This window comes from Amblyomma mixtum, chromosome 8, assembly GCF_055824585.1.
Source record: "Amblyomma mixtum isolate Tamu chromosome 8, ASM5582458v1, whole genome shotgun sequence".
Lineage (NCBI taxonomy): Eukaryota > Metazoa > Arthropoda > Arachnida > Ixodida > Ixodidae > Amblyomma > Amblyomma mixtum.
Window position 1 is genome coordinate 136,103,006 of NC_143019.1, and position 12,146 is coordinate 136,115,151.

Below are 12,146 nucleotides of genomic sequence, written 5' to 3' on the forward strand. Positions count from 1 at the left end.
TCAATCGAAACGCAGCCGCCGCAGTCGGGTTCGAACCCGCGTACTCTGTCTCAGTACCGGAGCGCCTTAACCACTGATCCGCCGAGGCGTGTAGAAAGAGTGATACAATCTCAACGGGCGCGCTACGAATCGACCTTAATAAATGCGCCATTTTGACCAGTGTCGCCAGGCTTTGCAGCGCCCCCTGAAGCTGAGTTGTGAATAGTGAGGCTGTACGGAGGATTAAAGTTGTTTTAAAAAACCTTTTGTTTAGACAAATGAACCTGCAATAAAGAATTTTTCTCGTCGTCTTTTTCAGTCCCGGTCGTGACCCTTAGCAGTGCAAGTATGAATCTGTACGAACTGGCCGAATTGCCCTTTCTTGTGAAGAAAGGAAAGACACCAACCAACCAACCAACAACAACAACAAGGGCTCCTGACTACTTCGCTCAACCAGCACTGAAGCAAAGAGGTAAAGCTGAAGAAAAGAACCGAGAACCCACTCGATGTACTAAAGAGAAAACTTCCACCTTTGTCGAAGATAAGGTTTTACCACCACTACCAGACAAATCGCTGCACAGGAGAAGCAAAGGACGCTGCAACTGTTTCTAGAAGCGGTTTGATGCGGCAAGAAGAAGAAAGCGAAGAAGTTAAACAAACCGGGGACGGCCTCTGTGCGGTGAGTGTCCTGAAGTGTACATGGCTGGTGCTCCTGCATTTTTTTTATTTGCGCAAATGTGCTCTTAACGTTGACAGATCGGAAGCGGGCGGAGTGGGTGAGGGAACAAACGCGGGTTAATGACTTCCTAGCCCAAATCTTGAGGAAGATGTGGGCTCGGGCACGGCATGTAATGCGAAGGCAAGATAACCGCTGGTCCTTAAAGGTAACGGAGTGGATTCCAAGAGAAGGCAAGCGTAGCAGGGGGGGCAGAGAGTTAGGTGGGCGGATGAGATTGAGAAGTTTGCGGGAATACGGTGGCCTCAACTGGTGAAGGACAGGGATAATTGGAGAGCGCCGCCGCGGTGGCTCAGTGGTTATGGTGCTCAGCTTCTGACCCGAAAGACGCGGGTTCGATCCCGGGCGCGGCGGTCGAATTTCTTTGGAGGAGAAATTCTAGAGGCCCGTGTACTGTGCGTTGTCAGTGCAGGTTAAAGAACCCCAGGTGGTCGAAATTTCCGGATCCCTCCACTACGGCGTCTCTCATAGCCTTAGTCTCTTTGGGACGTTAAACCCCATAAACCAACCAAACCAACCAACCAATTAGAGAGCCCTGGGAGAGGCCTTTGCCCTGCAGTGGGCGTAGTCAGGCTGATGATGATGAGGCTCTTTCGCGTAAAAGAGTTATATATAAGTACAGTGACCTGTGTCAGCAATGGCCTTGTGGTAGCGAAGCGATGGACTAGTGGCAGGGCATCCGCCTCGCATTCGGGTGGTGCTGGGTTCCACCCCGAGTGCCGTCATGTACGCGCCGGTTTTCTAATGCGTACAAGATTTTTTCCCAGCCTAGTTTTGGGCTCTTCTAGTGTGGAATGCTTGGGAAAGAGTCTTGGAATGAACCATTGCGTTGACGGGGCAGTGAAACTCCGTCGTCGATCAACTTATATCCGTTTCTTAATGTAAAGCTCACATGCGGCCGTTTTCTGAACAAGTGCCTGTTCCAGGCTCAGGCAAAGCAAGGATTCGAAGGCGCAGGCCCCCGTCCCAAGCTATCCAAACCTGGGAAGCCGGGCACCAGGCCGGGGATAGATTGCACCCACTTATAAAAATCGGTCGGTGGCCGGCCGGTAGTCGAATGCACAGCCGCCCGAAGCCGAGGGGGGTGGTCTACCCCGACGCCATTGCTGCCGCGCAGTTCACTTAACTGTAGGCGCAATTCTTAGAGAACGGAGCACCTGTGCCTCCGGCCAGATTGTCGCTCGTGTCTGTAACTGAATTAGTTTTCCAAGTGGCCTGGATGCGTACCGTGTTGACCTGTATTTGTAGAACATCGGGCGACGTTTCCCTTCTGGCAGTTGATCTCAGTGCATTCGTCCTCACGAATATTTATTTCAAATTGGTTTAAGCCCGTTGTGCCACAGGCGATGCTGGCAGGACAATTTTTTTTTTCACTTGAATTTCGTGAGATAACTGACAGCCATTGCTGCATATACTCCTGCAGTGTCGGGATGCTTGCGGGCGAACGCTGAGTTCACTTCTTCAGCTTGTTGTGCACCAGTTCTGGCCTTGTGTCTGCAATTAATTAGGAGGTGTGAGACAATAACGGCGCCATTTCCTTGCCCCAAAAAAACTATACAAAGCCTTCAGTGATAACGCATTTCTCAAGTGCTGAATTCACAACACGGTATAGTTGGCTAGGGTTATCAGACTGTATAAAAACACTTGTCCCATCGGCATATACAATAAACTGTAATCGGCTAGTAAGATTTACTGTCATCATTACACAAACTGAATACCTGCGGCCTCAATATGTTTCTGTCCTGGACGCTTAGGTTCAAATTCAGAAAAGCACAACAAAATTTTTTTTAGCAACGCGTCGTATTCTTTTGGCAAGTCAAGATCTTACAGATGCTAAGACATTGCCAAGCTGAACACGAGTAATTAATGAACACTTATTACAGAAACAATCTAGCCTAATCGCAACTACCTTCTCAAGCAGTTTCAAAGAACGGGAAGGACAGGTATAGGACAATACTTGGAAAAGTTTTTATTTCGCGTAATTTGCGTATGAAGATAAATTTAGCACGCTTCATAAGCGCAGAAATTCGCCCGATGACAAAAATTAGTTTTACGTGTCATCGAGCACAGTAATATGCCGTCTTGGCAAACGTTACCGCTGTAATTCTTAGATCAGTAATACCTCTTGCGTTGCTACACTCCATTCCATTCCATTCCATTCCACTCCATTCCATTCTCAAAGGTTGGAATAAAAAATGCACTATGCTCTTTAGGATTAGTTAAGTAGGCCGTTACACGTCCATCATGTCCACTTTTTACCAGGTTTGCACAATGAGTGTTTACGGCATCTGCGATCGGAGGGTCTTCGATGGTTTCGTCATTTTGTGTGATTTGGATATTGTCATTTCTCGATTTATTTCTGTTCATGATAGTATTTCAAGTATGCCATAGCTCACTGGTGCAGTTCGTATATGCCTTGCCTAGCAAAGGGTTCGAAATTAGTGTTTTGTGCTTAGAAAAAAGTGCGCACGTGAATTCAATACTTTTTTAAAACTATCGAGATTTTCTGGCTTCCTGTGTGAAGAATTGCGCATACAAAGCCGTCTACCTGAGGATTATGGCAAGAAATTTAGCTGGAGTAAAATGGTTTCGTATTTTTTTAGAGTTCCTAAACTTTTTACATTTAAAACAGTCCATGTCCTCACGCTTGAAAATGGCGAGGAAAATATGATATCCCTCATTTTCTTTGTCTACCGAGCCGGAGTACCCGGGTTCGAACCCAACCGCGGCGGCCGCGTTTCGATGGAGGCGAAACGCAAGAGACGCCCGTATACTGTCCGATGTCAGTGCACGTTAAAGATCCCCAGGTGGTCGAAATTATTCCGGAGACCTCCACTACGGCACCTCTTTCTTCTTTGCACTCCTACCTTCCTCCCTTCCTTTACGGCGCGGTTCAGGTGTCCGCCGATATATGTGAGACAGATACTGCGCCATTTCCTTTCCTCAAAAACCAATTTACAATTACATTTTCTTCGTTAGATGCCAACCCGGCGTTCCAATTTGTTACAGTAAGTTGATTGCGGAAATGGTGAAGCGTACGAAGGGTCACGTCCTCGCCTGCGAACGTTTCGAAGGCAGCTTTTTCCTTGTTTTGAGAAGTATCATTCTAACACTTGAATAGTGGTAAGTGGTCGCGTATACAAGTCGCAAGAACACCAGCTTTCATATCGTTGTGCATGGCATTGGGCGATAATAACGTCTATTAATGATTGTGATTCTACATTGACGCACACTGGCCTTGTAGTGATACTCTTAAGTCGTGTGACTTAAAGAGTACAGTGAATACATCTGATGCTATGCTGCGGTGAAGAGGAATAAAATTTGAGTCGTCACCTAAAACCAGTTTTAATTTCTTTGCTTGAGCAAAACGGACATGTTTTGCAGGAACTGGTAAAAGGTATCTTGATTTACAGCTGATGGGGAATGTACAACTCTAAACGTATCCCCCCCCCCCCAAACGACAGAAAGCGCTAGGTATTTTTCATTAGAGATTGAAAAATCGGATTTTAAACTTGCGGGTAAGCCGGCTTCCACTGCGTTTGCACTACCTGACTAAGTAATATGTAGTAGACGCAAATATATCCAAGGTGTCCTAATAGCTTGTAAACCAGGTTTCAGTCAACATCACGGTTTCAAATATTAATATAAATTCATTAACAAACCCTGTTATGTAATCATGTTGACTGATTGGTTATCTCAGACTGAAATAAAAAAGCTGAAGTGCCCATGTACCTGAGGACAGAAAATATTTTTTAGTCAGGAACGATTCGGGATCGCTCATAGCTTTGTGGCCGCGGACAAAAAGCTATATATGCGCAGGCAGGAATACTGGGCACACGCGCACTTATCGTTTTCTGATCATATTTGGGCAATGTATTTAGACTGCCAGAGGTGACATTTGCTTCGTGGATGCATGAAAGATTAAGATATGTTGCATGGCATTCATCAACTGGAAGGGTAGCCTGGCCTGAAAGATCTGCGCATATAACTTTAGGGGTGTCAAGTGCGTCCGCTCTCCAGACGAGAAACGGGCTTCCTTTCCTGAAACTATGTTTACAATAGTGCCAAAGAAATTCAAACAGCCCAGTGGCAAAGTCGTGTAGATGTGTTGCCATGACTGATAAGATCGAACTCTGTGGAATCGCTTCGTGGCTCTTCAAACCTGTTTAAACGACTTTAGGCACGCCAGATGCACACTTTTTATCAGAAGTGAGCGTTCAACTTTTCGCACAAAAACTGGCCGTTTCGAACCCAAATTTTCACTCGGCTTCACGTTTTCCTGGCACCATGCTTACAAGCTGAGGACACTGATGCTCGCTGACAGAGGCTAGGTCTGAGGTGCACAGACCAAGTCAATGCACACGAGTCCAGCTAGCTATCCTTTTTTTAGACGGCGTCACATTTTTTGGGTTGTGAAAACTGGACAACAGTGATTCGGTGGTGCAATTTTCTGGCAGTTCACACATGATGTACAATTTACGTGTGATCTTATTTCGATGCATGGTGCATCGATTGTATCTCCGAATTTCTCGCCAATTTCTCCGGGATCTGCAAGATTTTTGCTTTGTCAAACAGGCACACCTTTGACTTTTAATCTGCCATTCCGCGAGTATTTCTCGTACTGAGTTATCCTCTCACTATCAGCCTCCAGTTCCGTTTCTAAGGCCTCATACTTGGCTTTCAGAGATTGATTTTCTGCACTTAGTTTTTTTTCTGCTTGTGTAAAGTGCAGCAGCGGTGCACTTTCCTTGTATTCCTCGCTCATGATACCCTCAGATTTTTTTAGATTCATTATTTCGTCTTTCGTTTCCTGCTTGCACTCAGTTTTTTCTCGTACTCAAAACTTAACTCTGCGAGAGCAGCCTTTCACCTCTTAATGATGTTCAGCAATATGAAAGCGTCTCACAATACCGTCAAGAGTGCCACGTGCGCAGAGGCTGCTGAGTGAGTGAGTAGAAACTTTATTGATTTCTAAGATTTAGCCTGCGGTGGAGGTCGTCTTCAAGTCTTCTCTTCAAGTCTTGAGGTTGCCTCCTTAGCCTTGGGTGGTCCCCTAGTCCAGGGCTCCACTGAGTCTGGCCACCTCGCTTGCGTGTGCTATGAGTGCCCTTTGGGCCTCTAGCTCGCAGCTGGTGAGCCGGCTCTCCCATTGCTCCGCACTTGGTGTGTCGTGTTTGTGGAATGATATGTTTCTGTCGCATTCCCATGTTATGTGGTATAGTGTTGGCCTCGCTTCGCACCAAGGGCATGTGGCGCGGTATTGTGTCGGGAACATCTTGCTTAGTATATATAAGTTGGGGAAGGAGCCTGTCTGTAGCTTCCGCCATTTTGCGGCTTCTTCCTTGCTTAGCTCTTTGTGTGGTGGGGGGTATTTGTATCTTAGCCCCCTGTTAAACTTAGTGTTTCATAGTACCCAGCCCCTAGGCTAGTCCAGAGCTCCTCCGGGGCTTGTGACACCCCAGTTCGGATAGTAAGCCCTCGAGCTAGTTCGTCCGCCCTTTCGTTGCCCCAGACCCCCGCGTGGCCTGGTATCCAAATTATGTTATGTTTCTCTCTCCTCCCCGAGGGTGTCCCCTCGCTGAGGATCCTGAGTGTCGTTTTGCCTACCCTTCCTTTTCTGTAGTTTCGACACGCTTCTTGTGAGTCTGTTAAGATATTCAAGGGTCTCCCCTTTCTATCCCCCTCCCTCATTGCTAGGGCTATCGCTACCTCCTCCGCCTCTGCTACATTTGATGCCCTGGCCGTGAGGCTCGTTATGTGTTCTCCCTGGTGGTTGACGACTACCGCCACCATTTTATTTCCTCGTTCACCATAGTACGGGGAGGCGTCGGTGTATACCGTGCTGTCCCTGTGCCCTATTGTTTTTTCATAGTGTTCTGCCCTGGCTCTCCTGCTGGCATGAAGGTTTGGGTCCATGTTGCGGGGGATGGGTTGTACTCTTATGTTTCTTCTTAGTGCGTCTGGTATGTTCGCCCTGTTGTTCTGATGGTTCCCCGTCTCCCGACCCAACCTAGTCATAAGTGCTCTTCCGGTTCTTGTGTCGCTGCTGAAAAAAATGAAAAGCTTCCTTTAAAGTTTCAGTGGCGCCTCCTTCATTTTTTTAACGTTGGCCTATAAACATACTTGCAGAAGGCATATTGTTTGTAAGGAGACAATAATACTACAGCCACCAAACTTTCCGCAGGCCTCACTACTCTATGCGAAACACTATGAGCATTGCTTTGCTGAGCACTGCGAAACACTATGAGCATTGGCTTGCTGCCTACCTTTCTGAAACGTGCTTTTGCCTTCATCTTAAAGCAGACTTGCTTGAGTAAGGACGCAGCCACATCTGCGAAAAACTACTCTGCGTAGCCACTTGCATGACCAGTACAGTATTTATACACACGTCATACATCGGAAATCACACATTCGGTCTGATTGACTAAATCTATGTACCTTTTCCCCTAGGGACTAGCAATATTCTCGGGTGCAACTTGATGGGAATTACATATCGAAACCTAGGTATGTATATACACCTGGGCAATTTGCGCACTAGCCGTTGAGCAGGTGCCGACCTGCCCTCCTGAGGACTAGAAGGATAAAAGGCATATTTCGTGAATTAGGGCTTGTGCTAGCGCAATAAAGCAAGCGTACTTTTTCCTCGCAGCTTGAAATGGCAACGCCTTGGAAATCCGCGGAAGGAACGCTGTCAACATCAACGATACCAACAGAGAAACTGCCGTCCCTCCGAGATCTAAAGCGCGCCGCATATGGCTTGACGGGAGTTGACATCGGTCGTCTACCTTGCTGCACAGCGTCCCAGCACCGAACGTGCCAGATCGTGGGACAAATGCACGTCCTGAATGAACTGCTCTTCCCCGCGAGAGTAGAGTTGCGAGATTTGTTGGGACAAAGGGCCCAGCTGTGCCTGGTGAGCTTCGACGAGCCTGGTCTGTACCTGCCAGATCCGGCGGGAACGCTCCTGGATGACGCGGCGACACTTCTCTGCTGGCTTCTGAAGGCCCACCACTGCGTAGGGTCTTTCTACGTCAGGTCGCATCCGCTGAACAGACACGCAGCGATGCTGTGCGAAGCTCTTCGGAGCAACTCCTCTGTGACGACGCTCAAGTTCCACTTTTGGGGGCCGGCCATGAAGCAGGCGCTTTGCGACGCCCTTCGCTGGCTTACACACCTCGAAGAACTGGAATGCTCTACGTTCGCAGAATGTCCGGACGACTTCCTGTCTGCTATTGCCGTACTTCTTCAGAGGTCAAGTTTGCTCAGCGCGCTAAGGATTCCCGGCCTGCGCATGAATAGCAACGCCGCGAAGATATTATTCAACGCCCTAAAATCGAACAGCACTGTCAAGGAACTGTCACTTCACGAATCTGCAATAGGCGAGGCAGGTCGCGACACCTTCCTGGAATACCTGAAGACCAGCGGTGTTTTAATTTCCATGGACATCGTCGCAGACATCGACAACAGGCGAAGCTCAATCAGCCAAATCGCCGAAGGTCTCCTTACAAACAAGACCGTCCGGAATGTGAGCCTTAAATACATTCCTATAGATTCCGGTGGCGCTCAGATGGTGGCCAGGTTGTTTGAGGAAAACGAAATCCTGCGCAGCTTCACCATAACGTCTCTGCCCGATCATTCACGAATTCAGCCTGACGGCGAATATCAGTGCCTGCTTCGAGCAGTGATCAAGAACGAGACACTAGAAGAACTCCGGCTTCCTTTCCACATCTGGAACTTACAGCAGTGGGTCGAATTCTTCGCCGTGCTTTCTACCAAAGAAAGTCTGAGAATAGTCACTGTTGATGCGCATGTAACTAATCGCGAAATATTTCTGTTGCTGTGCAGCTCTCTCAGACAAAGCGGCGCAGAAGAGAAGGTTTCTTTCGGAACTTACTACATCTCTGAAGACTTCGATTTTATCGACTGCAAGGCGTTCTCCGATATTTACGTTTACCTGCCGACGATCGATACCATACAGCTTTTGCGGCAACTGCCTATGTTTCAGCATATAACGTCAATGCACATCACCATCTGGATACGTGACGAGGCACGCTCTTCGGCGGTTGCCGATTATGTGGGTGCAACGAATTCGCTCCGGAAGCTTGAGCTGACTCTCTGCTCTGACGTGGACGACAGGACGGACGCGGCGACCAGGTCTTGGACCGCGATGATGCATTCGCTGTCTCGGAACACTAGCATCAGGCAGCTGCAAGTGAGCATCTTCGACAACGGCGGTGTGCTCTGTCGACAGCAGTCGGAACACTTGGCTGACGTCATCAGCTCCAGCCGGAACATGCGAAGGGCGCGCTTCTACGCCTCCCACCCGGCCATCACCGGAGCCTTCCTTCAGCGCCTGTCCGCGGATGTCGCGGACAACTACACCCTCGTCAGCTTCACCGTCAGGGGAGGCATGCACACGGAGACAGCTGCCAACTGCTTGGCCGTCTTGAACACGACACGGCGGAATTCCGGCCTGGTGTCGCGCGCCGCGGAATTCGCTGATGGCCGGCGACGTGACGGGTACGTGTGTCCTTATAAGCTGCTCATATAAGTTTTTCACAAATACGAGGAAAGAACATTACTTGCAAAACAGTCTAAAATTCTCCTAGAAAAGGTTTATCAATTTATTGACTAAGCGTCTTTATGCACTTGTACCTGCAATGCCTCCTTAAAAAGCTTTCAGGTTACGAGCCACGAAATGTGCACCTAATTAAAATAACGAACTGGAGACGCCAGCGTACATAAGAAAGAGCATTTTCTTAGATTTTGCTCTCTGTGAGTGAAATCACCATCTTAAACACTTATTATTCAGTAGGTACAAAATAAACTTAATTACCCAATAGCTTCACCTCCAACTCGGTTAGGTTTATTGCTGCAACTGCTCGAAATTTCAATGACATGGTGTTCATATATCTTGAGTTGTTTTCAGGGAAACGAGCTTAAAAGAAAATATTCCGGGGTTACAGGGTCTCCTATTTTTCGTCTATTGAAATGGACATGAACGGTGAGGTTCGCCCTGGCAGCGGCGCCGGCTGCTCCTTTGTGTAATGTTGGTGGAAGCCACTTGTACCTACATTATGAATCTCGAAAAAACATCTTCATTAATTAGCGAGCATAACCACTAAGATAAATGTAATCAGTAAATAAAATAATGAACTATACACAGTATGGGCACATGAGAAAACGAGTAAGCACATATGGCCATTGCGACTACCAAGGATACAGCAGCATAAATACAAGCAGACATGCGGACGAAAGAATTAACTTAATCGCATGCACAAGATTGTGAACCTCTTGTTGCCTGCTTCAGTGCACTTACTTTTTCTTGTTTCTGTGCAGTATGGCTCCATCCACGCCTTTCGAGGCAGTTTCTCATTTCTATTTTTTTTTTTAACCGTCATACGTCAGAACAAGCTGGCGTAGACGAGCACTGAAGCGTGATCCCCGGCACGCTGCACAATTTGACTCTTCCGAGGTTGGCAAAGCAACGCTCAGGTCGTGTTTTGCGCTGTTGGATGGAACATCTCCGCAGAGCGGCGCCCTCGTCCGCAGGTACTGCGCCCGCGCCTTGGAGCCTGTGTGCCGCCACCCTGGGCTGCTGGAGGAGCTCGCCGAACTGAAGTCGCTGAGCGTGGCCGCGGCCTCTGCGAAGCTTCGGCGCGCGCTCAAGGGCACCCAAGGAATGCGCGACTTCATGAGGCTTGCGGGCGTCGTCAGGGAGCGGGTCGAGTGCAGAGCGAGAGACGACGGACGTCCTCAACTGGATGACCTGGACGCCGACTGCTGGGCGCACGTGAGGTACTACCTAGCTCTCGACGACGTCATCCCGGAGAATGGGGAGAGCGTACGCAGACCACTGATCGGCGCAGAACCAACTGTTTCCAAGTGACGTTTGTTTCCACGTGACGTTTGTTGCCACGAAGACGGGACGTAAACTTCTGACTGCGTTCAAACGTGTCTGATTGTGTACACTTGACAGAATTCTCCTGTCACAAACTTTCCTTTGTATTTCTCATTGGGATTGAACAGGGTCCCACTTAGTCCGTTCCTAAACCACATCTGCCAGTCAGGACTGCTACCTTCTATGCATCCATTCGCGACATCTTTTGTTTGCGTGCACAACTGTGCGTCGCAACCGTATTGTGTGCTCTTTTTAGCTGCGGGATGAACAAGTCACGCGCACATTTCACTTTGTAGCTGGCGTCCTGGTCCACGGAGACAGACCATATTGCCGCGAGGAAATGCTTGTAATTAGAAATACGTAAAGAGTTGTGCACAAGAAATTATCTGTCGAGGGCAATTTTTCTGACAGACAAAACTGTCCTAAATCTGCTACCCTCTAATAAGTGTTTTATGGGTTCCGCAACGCCAGTGCTAGTTTTTATTATTTATTTTATTACGCCCAATAAGCGATAGTGAAACAAAAGCAAAGAAGCAAGCTCAACTTACAGATGCTGCTGATACAACATCAGCAAGTTGAGCTGATTTCCACTGCGTACTTCTGACGAAATAAAATAATTTCTTACACAATATTTAACAGATTTCAATTCTTAAGTTGCTAAGTGTGTCATTCAGGTATGATATGAGCCCTTGCCTTTATTTATTAGGTTTATTATTTTGTGCAGTCTTGTTCTCAACCCTATAGAATATTCGTCGGCGATTTTTCTTCAGCGCAATGGGTAGAAGCAGCTGATTTGTTCTGGCACACAGCGAAGAACCTGGCGCGTACCTTCAAAGCGGAAAAAGTTTGATAAACGTACAGTCGGGGTCAAGAATGTCTGACCCCATCTGGACACTGCGCCGTGTCGACACCACGAGTGCATAGGGAGCGGTAGCTTACACACAGTGTCTGCATTTGAAGCCAAGTCCTGGACACACGACTCACACTTTTGCAAGCTGCAAAGCACTTGCGGCATATTTGAAATTTGAAGGATTTGAAGGATATTTGAAGGTTTTTGGCGCGAAGCTGTTTTGTCTTTTCGCTTGATAAAAGTGAGTTTCTCTTTACAGTATTGAAGTTCTGTATCAAAAAATAAAATATATAAAGATTTATTGGATGTTATGGCACCCATACCAATGTACCGACAGCTAAGCTACGCCGGCTACGGGCAGCATGTTCTCAAGAGGGTGAAAACAAATATGCAAGTGAAACCGCGCGTTAAAAGCTTATTCTTCCAACTCCATAGCAGCACACTTCCAGTCAAAACATGGCTGGATAACATTGGAATTTTCGTGTCATGGGCAGTAAATAGTTTCCAGTGTAAAAAGCCAGAAACGATTGAACATGTGCTCATCGAATATTGGGACCCTAGCTGTTTTGCATTGGAAAATCCTTCAAAGGACTTTAAAGAAAGACCTGCCGATAACTTCATATGGGAGTTGGTTCTTGCCCATAGGTGACGAAGGAGGCTTCCCTTACGAGCTCATCATG

General features: G+C 47.6%; 1 protein-coding gene across 1 annotated transcript; it reads left to right on the forward strand.

Moving 5' to 3' along the window:
- Window positions 1-304: 304 nt before the first annotated feature.
- LOC149334557 (uncharacterized) lies at window positions 305-11,739 on the forward strand. The gene is made up of 4 exons (XM_089556274.1): window positions 305-451; window positions 526-658; window positions 7,365-9,235; window positions 10,268-11,739. The coding sequence occupies exons 2-4, from the start codon at window positions 602-604 to the stop codon at window positions 10,602-10,604; spliced, it is 2,265 nt and encodes a 754-aa protein (XP_089412400.1). The 5' UTR covers window positions 305-451; window positions 526-601; the 3' UTR covers window positions 10,605-11,739.
- Window positions 11,740-12,146: the final 407 nt, after the last annotated feature.